The sequence below is a fragment of the Puma concolor genome, chromosome B4 (assembly GCF_028749965.1).
Source record: "Puma concolor isolate L17-30 chromosome B4, mPumCon1.1.hap2, whole genome shotgun sequence".
In the NCBI taxonomy this organism is placed as follows: Eukaryota; Metazoa; Chordata; class Mammalia; order Carnivora; family Felidae; genus Puma; species Puma concolor.
In genome coordinates, this window is record NC_141673.1 from 38596690 (window position 1) to 38619874 (window position 23185).

General features: G+C 42.5%; 3 protein-coding genes across 5 annotated transcripts in view; 1 reads left to right on the plus strand and 2 right to left on the minus strand.

Annotated features, from left to right (window-relative positions):
- Positions 1-4001: 4001 nt before the first annotated feature.
- Positions 4002-7110, minus strand: MYF5 (myogenic factor 5). The gene is made up of 3 exons (XM_025926963.2): positions 6179-7110; positions 5294-5369; positions 4002-4842 (listed from the first exon to the last, which is right to left on the minus strand). The coding sequence occupies exons 1-3, from the start codon at positions 6677-6679 to the stop codon at positions 4652-4654; spliced, it is 768 nt and encodes a 255-aa protein (XP_025782748.1). The 5' UTR covers positions 6680-7110; the 3' UTR covers positions 4002-4651.
- A 7364-nt stretch (positions 7111-14474) lies between these two features.
- On the minus strand, positions 14475-16444 carry MYF6 (myogenic factor 6). Its single transcript, XM_025926866.2, has 3 exons — positions 15831-16444; positions 15449-15539; positions 14475-15207 (listed from the first exon to the last, which is right to left on the minus strand). Exons 1-3 carry the CDS (start codon positions 16347-16349, stop codon positions 15089-15091), a joined length of 729 nt encoding a protein of 242 aa, XP_025782651.1. The 5' UTR covers positions 16350-16444; the 3' UTR covers positions 14475-15088.
- The window catches only part of LOC147579020 (uncharacterized), a 169641-nt gene continuing 162218 nt past the window's right edge, over positions 15763-23185 (plus strand). For 2 of the 3 annotated variants that reach the window (XR_015253467.1, XR_015253466.1), the window contains exon 1: positions 15816-16968. The gene's annotated coding sequence lies outside the window, so the exon portion shown is untranslated. Of the gene's footprint in view, positions 16969-23185 lie in introns of all 3 variants that reach the window. The other variant, XM_086712738.1, reaches the window with a different exon arrangement.

Below are 23185 nucleotides of genomic sequence, written 5' to 3' on the forward strand. Positions count from 1 at the left end.
AAGGGAGCCAGGTTAAGAGGTAGACAGAGAGGTGGAATACCATGAGTTGAATTTGGAACATGTTTAGTTGGAAGTGCCACTGAGACATTAAAGAGATGTTAAGTGACATCTGGGTTGCAGGTATAAACTTGCCCAGAATAGGAACAGTCAATTGCCTCGAAAGTTGTTTTGATCATGGATAAGGATAGAAGCAGAGCCAGATTATAGTGAGTGGGTAAAATAGGTGAAAAGTGAAAAAATAGAGAGATAAATTATATACTGTCTGCGTGTTAGGTTAAATGTGGCTACAAATTCATTCCTATTTCTTCCACTGAAAAGTAGAGTTTAATTTGCTTCTCAATGGTTCTGGACTGGCGTCAGTAGCTTCCTTGACCAGAAGAATGCTCTGGGACTTGCAGTGCTATGTCCTAAGAAGATTTGTAACCTCTGCCTGAGCCTCCTGGAACATATGCTGTGAAGGAGCCTAATTAGCCAGTCCAAATAGTGTTCTTAGGCAAATTATTAAACTCCTTAGCCTCAATGTCCTTATTTGCATAATGATAAGTACTTCAAAATTACTAGTTGCTGCTTTATCATTAGTGCCCATTTAATCAATAATGAACTGAATTAAGTAGCATAAATGGAGATACAATTTGGCTTATTTTCCTCCTTATGAAGAATTATTTTGTAGGATTTTAACACTATAATAATGTTAGTAGTAACTATTTGTAATCATCATTTAGCCCATTTTACAGATATGGCAAGTAAAAATTGAAAAGAGAGCAATACATTAATCATGCTAGACCCGGTTTAGACTTTAGATTAAATGCTAGATCCTTTGCTCAGCTAATGCACCATATTAAACAACTAAATCACTAGTCAACTAAAATATCTGTAATCAGAATTCTTAAAGGAAATACACCTAGTGTTCTATGCTTTTTGTGATAATGTGGAAACATTCAGTGGTGATATTTTCATGGGGTTACTTTGCCACTTCAGCAGGGCCTTTCAGAAGTTACAAATAGCTGTGCTCTAATATCGTCCCCAGAAATACCATCTCTGAAAGTGATGGAATTAAATTACTACTTTAATCTAGTAACTGTTATAACCCCAAAGAGAGAATTTCAGGAAAAAACCACCCTCAGATTAAGTATTTGTAGGAATGCCATCTTTTTTTTTTTTTTTTTAATTTTTTTTTTCAACGTTTATTTATTTTTGGGACAGAGAGAGACAGAGCATGAACGGGGGAGGGGCAGAGAGAGAGGGAGACACAGAATCGGAAACAGGCTCCAGGCTCTGAGCCATCAGCCCAGAGCCCGACGCGGGGCTCGAACTCACGGACCGCGAGATCGTGACCTGGCTGAAGTCGGCCGCTTAACCGACTGCGCCACCCAGGCGCCCCTAGGAATGCCATCTTAAAGAAGAACTTGTGGGTATAACATAGCCACTAATTTTTATCTGACTTGCATCTTTCAAATGAGAAAATAAAAAACAAAACAAAACAAAATAAACAACAGGGGCACTTGTTGGGGTGAGCACTGGATGTTATATGCAAGTGATGAATCACTACATTCTACTCCTGAAATCATTATTACACTCCATGTTAACTAATTTGGATTTAAATTAAACAACCAAACAAACAAGAAAACAGGGGCAATCAAGACATCAAGACCCCTTGACTCATATAGCAGTTTACTTCCAAATAGCACTTCCCAGTTTCCATAACCTCACTCCCCACAGTTTTCCTCTGTGGCCCAGTAAGCTTGTGTTTTCAGGCCTGAAGAGAAAGGGGTCTCCTTTTGACTCTGATTTCCTGAGAAGCTCCTCCCCAACAGGTTTGCAGATAGTAAAAGGAACATTCTCTGAGCTTCCAGAAATTTGACTGCTGGTTGTATTTTCCCACCAGCTGAGATGGGTGGTCTGATAAAAGGTCAGTGACAGCCCAACTTTTCATTCTTGGGGACTTAGCGATGGCAAAATCCTGTCCTTGCTGGAATATGTTGCCAGAGTCACTTTTCACTCTCCCTCCCCTCTCCCGCCACCCCCCCCCCCCCCCAGAGAAGAGACTTCTCTGGGTCTGGACTGCTGGAGACCCCATTCTTGAAGGTCTTTTGTCGAAAAAGTACATATGACTGTATACGATATGTTGTGCCAAGTTGTTTGCTGAGTAGACACCAGCCTTTGATGTTAGTACACTGGAAATGAGAATAATTGAGCGATCTGGCATGGAGAGTATTATGAAATCCAGACCACTAGAAAACTAAACATTTGGAAGCATTATAATTTTCACTGAGAGTATCAAAAACACTAACAAGTTATAGAAGTAATTAGAGTTCGGTGAGAAAGAAAGTTCATTTTCATTCTCTTGAGTTAAAATTCCATGATGTTCTCTGCTTGCTTTTACTAAACGGAACAGGGGATGGCAATGTGTCTTAAAATTGAACTTAAAAAAAAAAACAACCCAAATCAATCTTTGGATGGTTCCTTTTATTCTGATTCTACTGAAAACAACAACAAATATCCAACCTCTCCCCAGAAGTATAAGAAAGAGAGGGAACTACTGCAGTGTCCAATGACGTGAGTAACTCAAACTTATACTGAAACTATGCATATGTATCTACCATACCTTCTTGAAATCTCTTCACCTTAAATCCCCACACCCCCGAAACCAAGGGTGAGGAAAGAGTTACCTGTGTGCTAAAAGTCAGCATCCATATCAGGGCATGATGCTCATGGTGACAGGTGGCTACATTATTTTCTGAACTCAGCCCTTCTCCTCTCCCTCTATGGAACTATTTCCATTCTTTTAAGCCTCATGGCTGGACAAGTGCAAGAAAAATCGTATCAGAAACAAGGGAAAACCTTTCTGAGTAGAGTATAATTGCCAGGCTCTAGCAAGGAGTCCAGTTGATTACTATATGCAACCACACCCTTCACAATTTTAAACAAAAGTACAAATTAGAGGGTGAAGCAATTATCTCTTTTCTCTGTGAACAGTTACTTTAGAGGTTTTAAGGCTATTTCTTTTTTATCTCTCTCCATGGTAAACTTGTGAGAATTATCTCAATGATTGTCTCAACCTCATTTTCCACTTAGTTGTTCTGTTTTTTTTTTTTTATTTCAATTCTTGCTAAAGGATAAAGTGATGAACACTAAAAATGCATGTGCACCATACACACACACACACACACACACACACACACGATGATGAATAAAATCAAAAAGGCTGGGAAAGACAGAAGCCAATTGCAGTCTGCTTCACTTTACTGTAGTTTGTGTCAGTTTTCTTTTTTTTCTTCTTTAAATGTTTATTTACTTATATTTGAGAGAGGGAGAGGGAGCTCAAGCAGGAGAGGGGCAGCGGGAGGGGGACACAAAATCTGAAGCAAAGGAGCAAAGGCTCAGAGCTGTCAAAGCAGAGCCTGACGTGGGGCTCGAACTGATGAACTGTGAAATCATGGCCTGAGCCAAAGTCGGCTGCTTAACGGTCTGAGCCACCCAGGTGTCCCATAAGTTTTCTTATTCCAGAACTTAACAATAGAAAAAAGATCAGATCAATACTTTTAAATATCCTATTGACAATATTAACATATTAATGTATCAAGATATTTTCAGGCAATAGATAAAGTAAATATGATCTGATTCATGATTTCTAAGGTTTTCTAGGTGTTAAAATGATGTAATGTTGTTCCCTCTTGTCACTTAAACAAGTAGTCTTGTCCTGAACAACAACTTTCCCTCCATACACAATTTGACATTATGTGGCACAGTCTTAATATAAAGGAAACATTGTATTTAGTGGCCTCCCTTAAAATCTAATTAAAATAGAAATGTTCTCTTCACTTGTGACATCAACAGGCCCTAAATTGTGTCTATGAGATGGTAAACATTCAAATGTATCCACAAAGCCAACTATTTTGGTATTTTCACACCCTGCACCCATTACAAGATCTCATGTCAGTGACTGCTAATTCCATTAGGGGTGTTTTGTGTTGTTGTTGTTTTAAACATGAACAAAAATATTTCATTTAAGCCATTTTATTTATGGTGGAATTTCCAAAATTTCATATATCTTGAAACTATCCACAAAGTACTATTTTGTGCTTACATTAGAAAGAAGCATTCCTTATAAGAAAAGATAAAAATATATACCATTAGGCAGTATCATTATGTTTTTATTTAATACAATATCACCAAAGGGTTAATAAGAAAAACAAAAGTTAAATATATTTAAAGTTTCCTGTAACTGATTTCCAGATGTTCTAATGTTTTAAAGAAAAAAAAATAAAGATCTAACAGCAGACATAATATTTTGATAAGCAATATTTATAAAAAATATAAGTTAAGCATTGCAACAAGCTACCTTCAATGAATTGCCCCCTATCAGAAAAAATATTATTGGAACTATATCTCTAAAGCAAAGAAAGTGGTAAAGTAGAAGGAGGAGGAAAAGGAGGAGGAGAAGGATAAAGGAAATAAAGTATTAATTGCAATGGTGATTTTTTTTTTTAGTTAAATACACTTTCTTATAAAGTGGCAAAATAATATTCACAAATTTACAACTGCGAGGAAATCTTTATATACAAGTTGTCTTGCTTTTGACCTTTTTGGGCTTCCTTCCTCCTGTATAGTAGGCCCTCCTCATAGAACTGATCTAGACTACATTTTCAGTTCATAGCACATGATAAATGAGCCTGGAACTAGAGGCCCCCGGAGTTGCAGGCTGTGAATCCGTGCTGGCAACTAGGGAGGGAGAGGCTGGGTCCTGGAGAAGCACTCCAGGTTGCTCTGAGTTGGCGATTCGATCCACTATGCTGGATAAACAATCCAAGCTGGATAAGGTGCTTTTATCTGTGGCGTATACTAAGGATACAAGGAGAAAACCATTAAAAAAAAAAATCCCAAATAGAGACACTTGTTTACATAGCCCCTTAAACTATAGGTCAGCAACTTTGACACCCAGAGGTCAGGTGGTCATAGAAAGCCTGATGGAGAAATTTGCAATAAATATCTAACAATTCATGGAGATGAACATAGGGAGTGGAGAAGCCTCCCAGTTAAATTTCAAGCAAAAGTGCACATGTGTGTGAATCTGTTAGAGGGATTTTGGACAAAAGATAAGTATCTAATTTGCTGCACCAAAACCTCCCCATGAGAACCATCCCTTCTATGCCTTCCCCAGCACAGCCTGGAAGACCAGACTCTGCTTTGACAGGCTGAATTGTGACATTGAACTGTTTTTTTGTTTGTCTGTTTTTTTGGTTTGTCTGTTTTTTTGTTTGTTTTTTAACTCATCTTAAGTCCCACTTCTTACCATTTGGTACATCAGGACAATAGATGTTGTCAAAACTGCTGCTCTTTCTGGACCAGACAGGGCTGTTACACTCGGGCTATAATGCAAAACACAAAGGAAGTTTGTTTTCAGGTCTTGGCAAAAGATGCTCTGAGCTAGAGTGAGGTTGTTCTTGACCACCAGCTCTGCAAACTGACCACTCTCAACCACCTTCATTGCCTGGATTCAGGAGCCAAATCGTAAGGGCGCTGAGGTCAATCTCTGTGCTTGAAGAAGAGGAGAGCAGCAGCAAAGGGAAGAGGGAGGGGGTGGAATTCAGCAGCAATGTGCATTGGGTTAACCATGCAAAATGGATTGGAGTAGAAGGAAGCCACACTAATTCAGGGAGAGAACACTTTCCCAGGGCAAAAACACATTAAAACCTGGCAGCAATGGCACAAACGCCCTCTGAAAAGAATGCATCAACATCCCTTTCCAGCCAGGCCTCAGTGGAGCAGGGGCTGGGGCCATGTGGGCATTTCTCTCCATTTTGTCATTTAGTTACAACCTCTGGGGCAGTGGGAACTTCAGACAATTGCCTTTAGATATTTGTGTATGGTGGGTTCTACATGTGGCATAGTTTATAAAAAAGGAACTGAGCAATGGGGAAGACAGGTTATTGATCATTTGCAACCACCCATCTCATATGACAACCCTTCCCTACAATGTTCACCTAGAACCTGGGAGGAAGTCCAACTAAAATCCTGTTCAACAGCTGTTTCCGGCATCTTTGTAAATGGGGCACCTCTCTTCTGGCTTCCCCACCCCTATCCACCAATAACCATTGAATATTTGGTGGCCTCACCTGGTTTAAAGGAGACATAAGAAGTTTTGGAAAAGACTGGGCTGACCAGTGCTATCTCTTACCATGCCGTCAGAGCAATTGGAGGTGGGGCTGGTGGGCTCAGAGCAACTCTGACCCGGCAGGCTGTAGTAGTTCTCCACCTGCTCCCTCAGCAGCTCCTGCAGGCTCTCGATGTAGCGGATGGCATTCCTGAGGATCTCCACCTTGGGCAGCCTCTGGTTGGGGTTGGTCGTGGTGCACCTCTTAAGCGTCTCGAAAGCCTGGTTGACCTTCTTCAGGCGTCTCCTCTCGCGCATGGTGGCAGCCTTCCGCCGATCCATGGTGGTAGACTTTCTCTTGCATGCTTTGCAAGCCCACATGAGGCAGTGGCCGGCCTGGTGGTGGCCTGTTGGTGCTCGCACGTGCTCGTCCTCGTCTGAGCCTTGCAGCTCTGGTTTATGCGCCCCGAAGGCAGCCCCTCGGGGCTCAAACTCTTCCCCGAACTCGCCCTCGGGGGACGGGATGCAGGAGCCATCATAGAAGTACTCGGAAGGTGAGAACTGGCAGCCATCCATCACCTCCATCCTCCGCGGAGAAGCAAGTGGTGCACCTGGACAGCAGCGAGAGAGACCGGGGAGAACCGAGAGCCTGGCGCCGAGGCGGGCCTGCAAATCCCCGGCGGAGCTCCCTGGTCGGTTTCTCTGGTAATTAACAAGGGCAAACGCCTGGCGGCCTGGGTCGGATGTGCTGGGGTTGGGGCTCTTTATATATTCTTGGGGGAGGGAGGCCGGCCCCAGTGGCCAGGCAGTATTAGCATATCCCACCACAACCCCCGCAGGGGCTGTCTGGGCAAACCTCCGCCTTTTCTCTAGAGACAATTTGCTGTTTACAGCCCCTTTTGACGCTAATGGTTTTACTGCATTTCTGCCGGGGAGGGGGTGAGGGGGATCGCTCCCCAACCGGCTCACTCGCACTCTCTAGACTACCGAAACCAAGGGATCACTTAAACGGTGTCACTGAATTGCTCCCACATAAAAAAAAAAAAAAAAATCAATAAATAAAACTCCCCACTGTCAGCTGACCTCAAAAGCCGAGCTGCCTTCCCAAACTTGGACGTGAGGAATTACCTTATTTTTAGGTGTTTGTTTCTACATGAACTTTCATTATCTCGGGAATTTTTTCAGTGTGTGGATTGAATAACGGGTGCTAAAAACTTGAAGCGACACTTTCAATCATGGAGCGAGTCTAGATTTTTAAAAATCTGCTCTGATCAGATGGTCACTTTATAGGCTCTAGTTATTGAAGGGTGGGCAGGGAGGTTCCTTTTTTCCAGACAGGGCTCTACATGTCGGTTCATCTGAAAGGAGGTGGGCTCAGAGCCAGGTGCCCAGGAACAGTCTTCCCTTCCTTCCCCCTTCTGCACGTGTTTACTGAGCGCCTCATCCTTCCTACCAGGCCTTTGCTAGACCCTGAGCCAGCCAAAGATCCACATTGACTATACTTCTGTGATTTGTATTCGAAGAAAGTGCGTTTTGGACGGCGACCTCTCTTTCCAGGGGCACGCGTTTCCTTCCTCCTCTTTCTGCTCCGCCCTGCCATTTCGACAGACTAAACAGCCAAGCTGGGCTTTGGGGTCGCTAATTTTCTGCTTTCAGGCGAACTAACACCGTTACAGATGCATCCCAGCTGCCGGCACAGCAATCCTTCTCCGCCCGTGTAAAATTTCCAGTTCAGACCTTGAGCAACTTCATACACTTGGGCGACAAAAGCCTTCCAAAAAAGCAATCGCAGCGGGGGCTTTGGAACTTTGGTGGGTAGAAGAAGAGAGGGGAGGGCTGCCATTGAGGTGAGAATGAATCTATTTATTAATCGGCTGTTCCCATTGCCCCTCCACCCTTAACCAACTTCCAGATGCCTTGGAGTAGGGGCAGAAGGGGACGGTGCTGTTTATGTACAAGAAAAACCATCACTTAAGGTCTTAGTGGTCTTAAGTAGTCTGCAGTTTTGGACCAAGGCTTGCAGCCCCATTGAAATAGGAGGGACTGTTCTCATCTCCATGTTCAGCCATCCAGTCCAGTAAGTGTCGTGGCACCAAAGCGATGGGGAGGGGTGCTTTCTTCTATTACTTTTAAATAACATTATTTTCCTCAAGCAACCCTGGCTGGCTAATCCCATATCTTCAGGGATCAGAGAAGTGCTTTTTCTGGGTGAGATCTGCTCTCCAAAGTGAAGTCTCTGAAAAATACGGGCAGTAGAGTGACAGTCACTAAGGTTAGCTTCATGGTGCAGGGCTCTGCCCCCTTTCCCACGTTCATTCAACCATAAGACAGAGACACCACCCTCTCCCCACTCCCCCCTGAAAATCAAGGTCCCTTTCACACCAAGGGGCTGCTTAATTGGCCAGTGGAAAATCCATCTGCAACTTATTTAGCACTATCAACAAGTGTATGCCTTTGAAATGAGTCCGGGTACCAAGGGCTGTACTAGATGAAAGAGTCAAGTTCCTAAAGGACTGAAGACCATCCACACTGGTGGAAACATTGGAATGCATACACATTGCTACCTCTGAAATACCGTAGTGGGGGGATAACCTCACCCAGGAATTCTCAGCCAAGTCACAGAGGTTCTGGCCAGCAGCAATACTGGCACTTTCTTTGGCTATGTGGTACCGACATTTTGTGCAGGTTTGGGCACAAATCAACTTGCACCTCAGGGTTTAAGTGGAAGATCTCCCACCTGTCAGGTGATTTCTTCACACCACGCATGTGCTTTGTCCCTAATCCCTCCGCGTGGGATGTTGGTAGCAAACACTTTATCAAGACTTTTGTCTTTGCCAAGCACTGTTCTCAACCCTTTCCTTGCGTTCATTCATTGGCTACTTTCGACGACTCTGTGGGAATTATTTGTTAGATCCATTTTTATTTTTATTTTTATTTTTTTAATTTTTTTTTTCAACGTTTATTTATTTTTGGGACAGAGAGAGACAGAGCATGAACGGGGGAGCGGCAGAGAGAGAGGGAGACACAGAATCGGAAACAGGCTCCAGGCTCTGAGCCATCAGCCCAGAGCCCGACGCGGGGCTCGAACTCCCGGACCGCGAGATCGTGACCTGGCTGAAGTCGGACGCTTAACCGACTGCGCCACCCAGGCGCCCCTGTTAGATCCATTTTTAAAAGACGCTAACGGAAGCTCAGGGGGTCGGTAGTTTGCCCCAGGGCACACAGAATTGGAACCGAACATCCAGCTCTCTAGACCTTGCGCTCCTAGAGGTGAATTTTGTTGGTTTTCTTAGGTCAATGCCGGCTCAGTGAGTGCGCTTGGAGCTCCAGAGCAGAAATTCGCAAAGGCTGGGTCCCTGACGTCTCTCCCTCAGCTCGGGGCCTGGGAAGATGCTGTCACTCAGGAGGCTCTGTCAGTAACGGTAGTTTCAGAGGTTAGGGCTGTCTTTGGTAAGGTGATCTCAAAACAAATTTACCAGAGTGCCGCGGGCGAGTGGAACTAAAGAAGCCGCGAAAACACTAGCGCCCGGCGGCTTAATGGGACTTGCTGGGGGGGGGGGGGGGGGGGGGGAGGGGGCTGCGGGGGGAGAACGGGGTCCGGGGTTGAGGACCCTTGGGAGTCAAGCGCTGAAAATAGGATCTCAAAAACCAAAGTAAAAAATAACACAAAACTTTTAAGCCGCTGTCAATGGCGAGAGGCGAAGGAGAGAGGAACCAAACCAAAAACTAAACCCCCAAAACCCGGGACAGTATAGGAAGAGGGAAGGAAGCCAGGGCCTGACAGATAGACGGCTGGGGTCCCCCAGTTCAGGAGAGGTTCTGCTGGGACATCGTGTAAGAGAAAATGAGAAACTGGGTGAGCCACACAGAGAAAAACAAGTTCTCGAGTGGGGAAACTGAACAAAGAACTATGAAAAAAATTTTTAAAAATCACTTAAAAAAGAGATCTTCTACTGATTGGGTGCTCTTTCTCAAAATCAGACTAGACCGACTTTTGTTCCTCATAGAAAAGAGTAAAAACACAATCTGTTTTCCACTCGTCAGTGAAGTGGATTTTTTAGGTGCAGAGGAAGATTCCATTAATTTCCTACATAACCAAGTTGTTAGAAATGACATTTCGACACTAACTACTAGGAAAACCTTACAGTTTTACAGAAAGGTAAAAACCTTACAGAAGGGAAGAAAATTAAGCCATGCATGGTATTATAAATGTATGCCACCCAAGGTTCTAGTGAAGTATATAGATTATTAAATTTTTTTCCACTTGACATTCTGCAGGAAAATAAATGCATGCTTGATTTTCTTACAATTTAGATTTAGTAGGTTTTAATTGCATAGACCTTTAAGTAATCACCAATCTTTTTTTTTTAAGAACTTATTTTAGTTTAAGTATTATGGCAACAATCCTAGTGTTGATGGACAGACCCCACCAGCGAAACAATGCTCAGAGCTTCCTTTCCTAGTAAATTTTGCCTACCCTAGGAATTCTGCATTATTGAAAATTCTCCATGCTTCTCTCACTGGGAGAAACCAAATATACATCGAAAGATAAGTCCATTTCAATTCACTTCTGCCTCTGAGACCCTTAACAACTCCTGGACACCTCTAGTTGTTCTAGAGATTTGTGCTTATCATATATGACTTCACAATGTGCTAAACAATTTCAAACTGCTATTAGCTCTGGGAACCAGGCACACCTAAGTAAACACATTAGTACCTGCCAAAGCTGCTGGAAGAATTTGTGGAGAAGACAGCTGAGGAAGACATTGGCCTCTGCTTGAATTCGAAGACTCCCAGGAGAGATCAAAGGCCCACCGGAGGGACTTTGAGCAGTCTTGAGAGTAGAGAAAGGAGCCAGTTCCTGCAGCATTATCTCTGTTTCAGCAGCACATGGCATAGCCATTCTATCTCACAGGCCAACTCTGAACTAGGCTTGCCAAAAATCTCTTTTTCAGAACAAAACCTCTAGGACTGAGGGTCATCTTTTGTTGGAGAATGTCTTGATGGCTTGGCTCTTTGAGGAAGCATCATTTATTCCTAATTTACTAATGCATTAGATTAGGAAATGAGATATTTCAAAGTTTAAAGATGAATATTTTTAAAATATTTTTTTCCCAGACAGGGCGTTCTGGGAGGAGAATTTTGAGATAAATGATTATATATATATATATATATATATATATATATATATATGGTGTATATATATATATATATACAACATATATATATATATATATATATATATATATATATATATATATGGTGCTAAGAGAAAAGCACCAATGGAGAAATTATAACTTTGAGTCAAAAATGTCTCAGTAAGGAGAGAGTTCACTTGAGTAACCCAAGACTTTTCTGTGGCCTCAATGGTAGTTGAGAACACTGACTTTCAGCACCATGCTCCCGTCCCCCATACGTCTGAAGGGCTCTGAAAAAAATATATATGCAAATGAGTCCATTAGACATAAGTGAATTTCAACTATGTTCAGGGCTGGAATTCAATGATCCAGGTGTGATGATTAAAGTTAGTTTGAAAAAGCGGACATTTGGCCTTTTGTAAATTATTTCTCGGGTAATATAAAAAAGAAAATCACTCATTTTAAAAATATTTGATAACTTTATGCCTACCTCTGGAAAGAGGCTGTGTTTAAATCCCCAATTGCTTATCTTTACCAAGTTATTATATCTTGATTTTCTGCTTCCATGGCCCTGTTTGTTTTGGCTTTGGCCTTAGTAAAGATTATCATCATTAATATCAAATGAAAACACTTTAATTGCAAACACACCAAGGATTTCATTGGAAAGCCTAATATGTCAGCTATAGCAGTAGAGGTCACATGAAGTCTTTGGGAAATATTTGCTCTATTTAACGAAAAGACCTCTATAGGCAAAACTTATTCCAAACAATTTCTCAAGTTACCTAGCTAGGAGAGATAGAGAAGATTGGGTTTGCAAAGACTAAATAAAATCCATCAGCAAATAAAGTCCATGAATTGATAAAAAGCATTCTGCTGCTAAACAGTTTATAACACAGATCTTATTATAACTATATGTGCAGTCATAAAGTAAATTAGTGCACCTGGTCATTTATGATATTTGCTTTCAGTTGTGGCATGAATCTGTAGCACATATACATACCTATATTTTAGACACATCTTTATTATATTTTATATATAATGTGATGTGTATATACATAGTATGTGTCTATATATGTATGTATATATGTATGTGTCTATATGTGTATGTACACACACACATATACATATGTATACATATATACATACACATATAGACACACACTTGAAGGAAAAATCTATATTGATTCCCAGGAAGAAAAAATCATAGATACATAATAAGCATGGCTAATGGATATACTAACCACCAAGATATATTCATATTCATACATGTTCTGATTGGATAATTTGAAATACTTTACCGCTTACCTCTAATTCAATTACTGCCCTAATTTGGGGTTCACTAGCTAATCACTCTTGAGAAAGAATGTTTGGAAAACAATTGTTAAAGAGAACCAATTATTCTAGACCATAAATGTTCTTTCTCATTTTCCAAGGCTTTTCTTTCAGGGTGCAGGGGGATTGAGAGATCATGCTGGAAGCCCCTGATAGGTTCTGGCTCCAAGCCCTGGCTCTACACTTAAAATACAAGAACATCTCTGTTCCAAAGAATCCTTTTCTCAAAAGAAATAACAGTTTGTCTCCCACAAGTAGTTGTAGGATTATGAGTCAATATGTAAAATACTAAGAATGAGTCATTCATATTGCTGATTTCAGTGTTATTAATACTTTCCCCAAATAGCGCCTGCAAGGCAGGAAACAGTAACTGAAGGAACTGTGGCTTTCGGTGGAAGAGAAGCCTCCTGATGGTCAATTTAGATTTACTAATGAAAAATAAAGAGGGCCGACGTTTAGTATTTATTTGGTGCTCTGCTTTGGCTAAGCAAGCCCTTGATTGTGTGTCACCTCAGTGAAATCTTCACACCCGCAGTTAGGCACTATTATTGTTGTCACGATTATTTTATAAATGAGAAAACGAGAAGAAAGGGGCTGGGATAGCCCAAGGCTACACGGTAGCAGCCTGGATTGAATCTAGGTAGTCAGTGCCCACAGAGACTCAGCCGTTTGCATCCAGGAACACTCCCACCTGCTTTTCCCAAACCTCTGGGAGAGATTATATATCGGTGTCAGTTTCCTCTATGAACCTTCCTGCACTTTACACGTATTCTAGGAGAAACTAAAATTATCCAGGTGCTCAGAAGACAGAGTAACCATGACTTGGAGAGGCCCTTGGAGCCAGAAAAGGGGCAAGATACCGCTCCATGCCTGCAGGGGGCGCTGTCTGTGGCGGTATCTGGAACTTCTGTGGTGTGCAACAGGAATGTCCAGACTGTAGTTAGGAAGCAAGGTTTGGTTGGGAAATATTGAATAGGATTTGATTTTCGCATTTGTAAATTTAGGCTAGCTGTAGGGAAAAAGAGGGAAGAAGTTAACGGTGGAGATGGGTGTTGGAGGGAGGTGGCATTTACAGAATGCAAGAAGTAGCAATTCCAAAGAAACGGCTTGGCCCTCTCCTCGGCTTCACTTCCCACTGTGATTCTTGGTGGTCGTTTCTTCCTGAAGTTACAGGATAAACAAACCTGGCACACGTTGTAAAATCCCGGCAGTGAGGAGCTCCTGGGGCTTCAAGACTCTCTGGGGCTTTGCTATTTGGTCCAGCTAAGAGGTTTCATGTGTGTTGTTGTTGTCTTTTGCCCTCAACCATTTAACCCTTCCCTCTCTTGGAGCAACCTGTCCTTCAGAGAGGCCTCCCCCACCTCAAGAGACAGATTGTTCCCTTCTTTTATCTTTCTATTTGCAAAACAAACTCGAGCCACACGGGGCCTCGAGGATATATTCCAGTCTTCTAACCACCAGTCTGGTTCAAGAAAACTAGGGAGGCTGGGAGGCCCGTGCCAGGCGTGGGTACCCCGGATGCACTTTTCTCCATGAAGGGCGGGGCCTGGAAAGTCAAGGAGGGACAGTAATTTGGACTAAATTAGCTAACGATCTTTTGAGGCAAATCAGAGTTTTTGTGTGGCTATTTCTTGCAACAGTGAGATTTTACTGGATTGAAAATTCAGCAATTAACTTTGGGTAAGTTAATCTCCCCCAGATCTCCACATATAGGACAGTTAAAACATGGGGGGGAAATGCTGATAAAAGGAAAAAGGGCCGATTCCTTCTGGATATTCTTCACTTTTAACTACAAGTGTTGGTCTATATGAGATAGAAAGGTGAACAGTTTAATTCAGACATAGGAAAACAATCTATTTTCCTTCCTTTAAATCAGCTTTTAAGAAAACATCCAAATAAATGGGGTGGTGTGGCGTCTAAATTAAAATAGGGCTTCTCTTTATTTATGTGCACATAGTCCCAAACATACTTTTCAGTTCAATCAAATTAGGACCAACTTTGTTCAGAAAGAAACTCATTTTTTAATATTACGATATCAGGATCCTCGCACATTTTTATATGCAATCCGTCACTCCACATTTAAAATATTACTTCTTGGGTTTACATAAAAAATGAAAGTACTAAGATTATTTACAAAAATACATTCAGTACCACTAACATTTAGATGCAACGTTCCCACTTTGCTTCGGACAGGAATGAACTTCTTTTGAACATGGCACAAAAGGATCGCCGTAATAAAAGTAATATGTTGCACAACTAACCAAACAAAAGCAAAGTAAGGCTGCTAGACCTAAGCCACTCGCGGTTCCAAAAGTAAAAGCCCAAAGCCGGAGGCTTTTTCATGTGAGCGTGCACGACAGTTTCTGAGAAGTTTCTCTGTGAACATGTCTCCTTCCCTTTCATAAACTCGTGGGTCTGAGTTCCTAAATATTAATGTAATGTGACCCCGTCTAAAGGATCAGGCGAAGGAGGGAGGGTGGGATCTTGCCGCTGCGTGGAGAGCATCCCAAACTCCGGCTCCCAGTTACTTCTCCACCACCTCTTCCACGCAGGGGAGTTTGCGTTCCTCTGAGGAAATGCTGTCCACGATGGAAGAAAGGCATCGAAGGCTACTCGAGGCTGACGAGTCCATGCTTGCCCCTCCTGAGCGCAGAAAAAGAGAAACACAAGCATAGCACCCAAGGAGTGAAAGACGAGGCAGCCCCGGGCGCGGCGCGAGGCCGCACGGGCAGTGCGGGAGGACCCGGTGGCCGCGCGCTAGGAGCTCGCCCCTTGCAGGGTGCGTCCCCGCCCGGCCGAGGCTCAGAGCCCTTTCTACCCTTTCACCCCAGCCCCCCTCCCGGCGTGTTCTCCGGCACAGCCCAGCGCCCTTCTTTTACTTTACCTTCCTTGGCAGTTATCACGAGCCCCCTGGAATGATCCGAAACACTTGGCCACTGGGAGCTGCAGGTGCGCAGGAAATCCGCACCCTCCAGCTGGAGAAAAACCAAGGCCGCAGAAGATTAGGAAAGAAACGTCGGTTCCGGGGAGGGAGTGGGGGAGCGTGGTGGGGGTGTCTCCCCTGCGTCCTCGGGCCGGGTACGAATTTCCTGCCTGTGGCAGGCACCCCGAGTGGACGGGTCACTGGGGGTTCATTCGAGAGGGAGCGGGAGGGGCGGGCGAGGAACGGGAACTGGAACGGAGACCCAGCAGCTGGAGGTTAAGGCCCCAAGGAAAGCGTCTAATCAGCCTTTGAGTTCCCCTGCCCCGGCAGCAGCTGGGCTTACATTCTCTTGCTTGGGTCTGTAGCTGAAGGGGTCCACCCCTAGCTCCTGCATTTTCTCCTGCTGATCCAGCTGATGGAGCAGATCCTGCAGCCGCTCTATGTAGCTGATGGCGCTCCGAAGAATCTCCACCTTGGGCAGCCTCTGGTTGGGGTTGGCCACAGTCCGCCGCTTCAGTGCCTCGAAGGCCTCGTTGATTTTCTTTAGCCGCCTCCTCTCGCGCAGGGTGGCAGCTTTCCGCCGGTCAGTGGGGGCAGATTTTCTTTTGCACGTCTTGCAAGCCCAGATCAGACATTGGCCGGGGCAGTGGGGAGGCTGCAGGCCTGGGGGCGCCAGGACATGTTCCTCTCCGCTGCTGTCGCTCCCAGCTTCCGGGGGCATTTGGTCCTGGCAGGGGGACAAAGTACCATCACTCCCTGGGTACAAAGGAGAGCCCTCTGCCACTTCTAATGGCTGCAAGGTAACATTTTCCCCGTCCAAGTAGAAGAAATAGGAGCCAGTTTCAAAAAGGTCCATCATCATGTTCTCCTCCTTGGCCTCTGACTCGGTCTGAACTGGGTGATGGGCTCAAAAACCCAGAGGAACCACCCAGATGGCATTTAATTAGTGCGGTGACATAAGTCGCCCCAGCTTTATATATAGTAGCTCCTGAAACTCAATCCAACTTTTAGCTGTCAGGGAGCATCAGTCTACCAATGTGATTCCAGCCAGCGCTCTCTAGAATATCTAGTTTGAAAGAAAACTGAGAAGTGTCACCTCCAGGACGATGTGACAATCTGTATGCAGAACAGGTTAAAACAAAATACTAGGAGAGAATCCTACAATTTAAATAAAGCATTGAATGGTTCCATTTAAGATAGTTTAGATGCTAACCTGTTTACAGGACAACTTCAAAACAACTGGGGATTAACACTGCTCCATTCCCCTCCCCCAGGCTCATCTGAATTCTAAGTATAGACCCATGATGAAAGATTTCAAAGGCAATAGCCATTGCTCCAAAATAGCCTGGTTAGTATTTGCAGAGTGGTTCAGCTCTTTTCTCTGTCCTGCCTGTCAAAAAGATGCCATTCCTGTGATTAAAACTATTACAGTCCTTCAAAGGTTATACATGACTTTCAGGCTTCAGCCTCAATAGCAGCAGGTAAATCTCTTTCCTCTCTTTTACTAAGGCTGTAAGATGATTTGGGAGCTGGAGGGGTGGCTGGAGGGTGCTCAGATTCCTTCCTTGGCTATCTTTTTTTGGGGAATTCTGAATTCTGTACCCCTCCATGGTGGAGTAGCGGTACCCATGAGGTAAGGGGTGGGGCATAGGGGTGGGGTTGCAATACATATAATCACTTCTCTTTGAAAACAGTTTTAGTGGAAACAAGACTCACACTATAGCTACTTTGTATTTCAGAATTCTATGTGGCCCCCTCCACTCCAAGGTGCCTCCTTATGGCTCCTGTTCTGCACACTGTGCTCATAGCTTGTTAGTTTACATTCTTGATATACATTGACTCCAAATAGGATTGGGATGAGAGAGCACCGAATCCTAACCACTAGACCACCAGGGAGCGTCAGGATTCAGATGAGAAAGGTAGTGACCAAGGTGCAAGCAAGGAAGTAAAACATTTTAATTGCAGCTTGCCATGGTCCAATGCACACAAGTATGGTGGCTGAGAAAGCAGTACAATATAAGGATGATATACATGGGTTCTAGATTGGAAAGAAAGCCCTTCAAGTCCTAGCTAATTTCTGTTTATGTGTACATAGACAAGTACTAGCTCTTGGTTTCCTCAAGATAGCAGTGGTTGTCTTACAGATTTTTGTTGAGGACTGACTCAAATGATATGCATGTGAAGCACATAGCCTTCTATTAGTTGCTTGATGAGCCTTAGCATTTAAAACATAAGGCTGTGTACAGGGCTAAGACCATTTTTTATGAAGGCAATAAAGCAGAGCTATTGCAGAGGGTTTTTTCCCCCCTCTGTTATTATTGCATTCTTTTCTTTTTCTTTCTCTTTCCTTTCCTTTTTCCCTCCCAGAGCTCTGGTAGGACACCCTTCACCTATAAATGGCCTTTGGGATGACAGTCGACCTTGGTTTTGGCCTTTCTAGTCAGTGCCTGAAAAAGTAGATGGAAACATAAGGTCTTCTTATTTTACCCCCAAGCAGGGATAATTATAGGCTATGTTCACTATGACTTCATTCTGTAAATGAAAAGAGTGAAGACAGTACAAGTGATCAATGGTCAGACAATGTAGGAACAAGCTACATTTTTAGTCAAGTCGCTTATTCCAGAAGATAATTCTTCATAGTCTCTTCCTGTTGAGTAATAGGCTTGGGGTGTTCCGTTCTGACACTTTTGACTGTTTTTATGTTTTGTTATTATGCAGCTGAATAATTTCCTATCAAGTTTTAGAACCATTTTTAGGATTTTGGAAAGGTAAGAAACCCAGGGAAGAATAAGAAGAAGCCATTATTTTTGTGTGTGACATTTTCTCCTATTTCTAGCAGGGCTGGTTGCTAACATCAGCAGTTAAGATAGCAGATTGGAGGCTCTAACAGGTCAGATAGTCTAACATCCATTATGGAAAATTATCCTCTACTCTTAACCACACTGTATGATGCATCTAATGTGAAGACAATTTGAAAAGTCATATTTAACCAGTAAAAGTATTTAACATTATTGCTAAGATTATTAAGATAACAATAACTAAAATTTATTTATTCAACATTTTTGGGGTACCTACTAACTGCCAGATAGTGTCCTGGGGTAAGCATAAAACAGTAAAAAATGATTCCTTTTCTCATGGAGTTTGAATCTAGAAGGGTGAGTGAAATTGACCAAGATAAAAAATGTGAGAAATAGCCCCCAAATTGGGGTGCACAAGCCTTATGTTATAGTCATTTTAGCTTAGGAATTCTTAGTCAACTCCTACAGCTCAAATTCTCAGTTTTTTTATCCATAAAATTGATAGAGTGACAAAAGACATCATACTCTCAAAGGTAGTGATGAAGTTTTTAAAATTGTGCAATCCCTTAAAAATGTCACATATTCTATAAAAGTACTTTCATTAATGGAATTAGATATAGGCAAAAAATGAGATAAGAACAATAGCAAATGTAAGGAATTTTGTTGCCTGGATAACGGAAGTGACGTTAAGGTGGCACCATTCACTATTAGTCACTATTGATTTTAATCGGTATCAGATAGATGTGGGGGAGTCTGCACATCATGAATCTACCAAAGAATGTGAAAGGTCGCACTTTCCTTTTTATTTTTCCCTCATTCAAGTGTTGTCCCTGGAGAAACAGTGAGTTAAAAATGTAGAGAGAGAAGATTCTAGAAAGTAGAAAAGACTTTGAGGTGCTGATCAATAGCCTCCCAGACAGGGGCTGGCATGTCTTTGTGTGAATGCAAACTTTACTACTGAATTGTTCCTTATTAAATTATAAAGCCCCTTTCCCAACATTCTCTAGGACTCCGGCCAATAAAATTTAGTGTCTTTGTTCACCTTAGTTGAAACAGCCTTTTCCTTCTTTTGTTGTTGTTTTGGGGCTGGGGGGTGGAGGTGCGAGGAGAGAAAAAGGAAATGCCAGCTTGGGAAATAACCACCCGTTATTAGATTAGGTAATGGGAAAATACGCAATGCTTCCAAACAACTAACTGGTGAACTCTTGGAACTCAAACTGTTTACAGAATATGAGATGCTTGTAATTGCAATTGCATTATTTCCCAGCAGAACTTGGGAGACACAGACCTTGACGAGTGGTCTAAACAGGTTTGTGTAAACCGAAATCCTCCAAACTTAAAATAGTGCAAGTACGTTTTTAAAAATTATGGACAAATTAATAGCAATGAGAGAATAATCATATTAAAGATCAATTATTTATCGGGGGCCTAGAGTTCATTCATAATAAAATCTGAAACGAGGCTGGTGATAAAATGGAAAGTTTTCAGTTTACTAGCTCATTATTCTTACTTCATGCTGAATTATTTGTAAACGCATTTTCATCTCCACAAATCTTGACTGTATCCAGTTCTTCTCTGTGAAAAGAAGTGGGAGGGAAAGGATTGTGGGTACTCAGTCAATGGTGGATTTTAGCTATGAGTCTTTGGGAAGGTGGTGTAAGCAATGGAAAAACAACTTTGGAGTGAGCCAGGATCTTAATTCTAGCCATTCTTTTTTTTTTTTTTTTTTTTAATGTTTATTTATTTTGGGAGAGCGGGAGCGAAGGGGGAGCAGAGAGAAAGGGAGAGAGAGAGAGACAATCCCAAACAAGCTCTATGCTGATGGTGCCCAGCCATGTGTAGGTCTCAAACTCAGGAACCATGAGATCATGACCTGAGCCAAAATCAAGAGTTGGATACTTAACTGACTGAACCACCCAGGCACCCCTAGCCATTCTTAATTATATTTTCTGATTCTCGGTTCTGTGAGAGATCAACCAGCATATATAACACACCCATCACAGGCTTGTCAGCCTAAAATGAATAATACGTGTTGAGTCCATGATATGGAATGTGCACTAAATAAACGTTAATTTCCCCCCATTCCCTAGCCAGTTCATAAAGCCTCTGACGGAAATAGCCAGAGTGAGTTAACTGAAACACCTAGATTTGGTGAGGCAGATATTTAAGACGAATTTAGGGATTTGTTTGTGTTAGTGGTATAATGGAAGTGAAACTATTGAACCTTGTATCTCCAGTAGCAGTGTTTTATGTATTCATGCTTCAACAAATCTCCAGTTTCCTGGGGGACAGATACTAATTAAAAGATCACGTAAGTGTGTCCCGGGAGCTAGGAACTTTAGAGAAAAGGACTGAGGTTTAAGCTAGTGCACAACAATGAAGAGTCTGTCGTGAACTGGAAGCTCGAGAAAGGATGGTTTAGGGATGGAGTCCCTGAGATGTGGGGTCGCTATTTCTAGGGAGCCTGTCGAAGATTTTTAGCAACCCTGTGGGTTGGGATGGTGGCGATAGTAGGAGGAAGTTTAAGGAAGTAACAGCCACAGTTGAGGGTTTGTTCAGAAACTGAAGAGATTTTCGTGGGTCGCATCTAAGGAATTTGGCTATGTTGTGGCATAGTTGGGTTCGAAGAAAGCTGTTTCAGTCATAGCTGAGAGAGTAGGACTGAGAGCCAGACGGAAAATGGTTATACCTTCTCAGCAGTGAAAAGAGAAGAAGAGAGAGAAAGGAATAGAAGACAGGAGGGGGCCGGGGAAGGAGTGAAACAGAAGGAGCAAAACTCAGGTCCAGCCTGCCCGCAGAAGAGGCGACTAGCATGGCCCGTGAGTGGCCTAAAAAGTAGAAGAAGGTGAAGGAAAGGCCCGCTGACTGAAAGGGAAAATTCAGAAGAGGCAGATTAATGCTTTAAACTGGTGGCAGCTAAGTAAGTAACATGAACCCCTGCACCTGTAATTTACCTAATCTGCAAGCAGTTTGTGCCCAGAGATGCCCCAACACTGTGGTAAAAATAGTTTTGCACTTAGACTCGACAGAACATTCGAGTCACTTCAGAGAACGCGGGGGAGGGCCGTGAACCACGCAGAGGAACAGGAAAGACTGTCAGATCCTGCGCAGTCCCCAGAGGGCGGCAGCGACAGGTTCTGCCGAGAAAGGGGCGGGGCCTGTGCTCGGGAGGACTGTGGGTTCGAGGCCTGCTGTGGGGCTGCAGTTTTAAAACAGCTAAGAAAGGGGTCTAAGACAAGCCAGGGAGGAACCAGAGAGGCTGCTATTCAGATCCGTTAAAAGATACATTTTCTCTTCCTTGCTCTCACCCCGGATTCCCTTCCATTTGGGAGTAGAACACAACTTCCACAAAACTTGTGCTCAGTTCGTGCACTCGCCGAAAATGGTGCCGAAGGAGGCTGCTGCTCATTTATTTTCTAGGCCGTGGCTTCCAGAAAAAGAGACAATGAATGCTCCTCTACCTGAGAAACACTCATTCTTTGGTGCTTACAAAAAGGAAGTTTTCTTCGTAATTTTATTCTCTCCATTATTTTTCATTTAGATTTATGAATTTGGCAGCAACATTCATGAACCGTTGGAATCTTTCCAGGTTAAACGATGCTTCCTGGTGGGTCACCAACTGGTGTAGGTTTGCTTAGGATGGGAACCCAGGGACCCTGGCTTTCAGTGCTAACACTGGGAAAATCCCGTGCAAATCAGAAGGAATCGGTCACCATACATCCCAGAAAAGTAGGATAGATGCCTACAAATATCTGTTCATAAATAAAACAACAGAGTGCAGGATATATAAAGTAGACTTTTTTTTTTTTCCAATTATGATGGTTACAAATATGAGGTTTGACTTCAGATCCAAATTCTAGGCCCAGCTCTGCCACTTGCTAATATTTGACCGTGGGCAAATTATATAACTTCTCTAAGTCTCAATAACTAGTCCATGAAGTGGAAATAATATCACCTTGTCAGGTTGTTTTAAAGATGAAAACAAGTCAACGAAACACTTAATATACAGTGTCTAGCACATAGTAAAAGTCTCTACAAATCAGTATTGCATTACTTAACTTTTGATTGAAGAAAAGAAAAAAAAATCATCCACCTACGCATCACCTTAATAAATCACACTCTGCTTTGTTTTCTACATTCCCCAAAATTTCATAGAAAGTAATATTACATAATGTAAATGTACTGAATAATTTTAAAAATATAATACAATATTATATAGTTTGCCTTTTTTGCTTAAAATATTCCATGAACGTTTACATGATACTACATACAGCTGCTGTTTAAAATGTCTAAGATACATGGAGTAACTTTTCAGTGTTGCTTACATCTTTTAAAACTGAAATGAATTGTGCTATTTAGATGATCCAAATCATAGTAGGCTCTGGTGTTACTAGCTTTGCTAAGCTAAACAGATGTGTCTAGTGTAGAATAGTTGGCCAAGGATTTTGTTACTGTCCTCCAACTGGCTGGTTATGACATATTGTCCAAAATAGTTGGTACTTTAATGTCTATGTCAGAGCCTCCTGTGACAAATAGTCACCACTGTACAAACACATTTATTCCATAAAGTTTTTCTACCGGTTTAGGAAAAAAAAAAAGTTGTTTAACCAGCCATACACACACATTTCACACTTTTTGAGAAGCTCAGACGTTTTTGCCTTCTGCCAATACGTGTTAATTTTTAGAATAGTGATAAAAGCACACCAAAAATCATAATATGTTTAAATTGCATCTTATCTGGAGCTTTTTAAGTACAGAAATTACATGTTCAGTGTGTCACTGGTCACATAAAAATTATGTTAAGTTTTATCTTCCTTGATTTCATGACCTAGGCTAGATATTATGACTGGAAAAGACTTTGCTATGTAATTTCACAGTAAAAGTTTACCCATTTTATTTA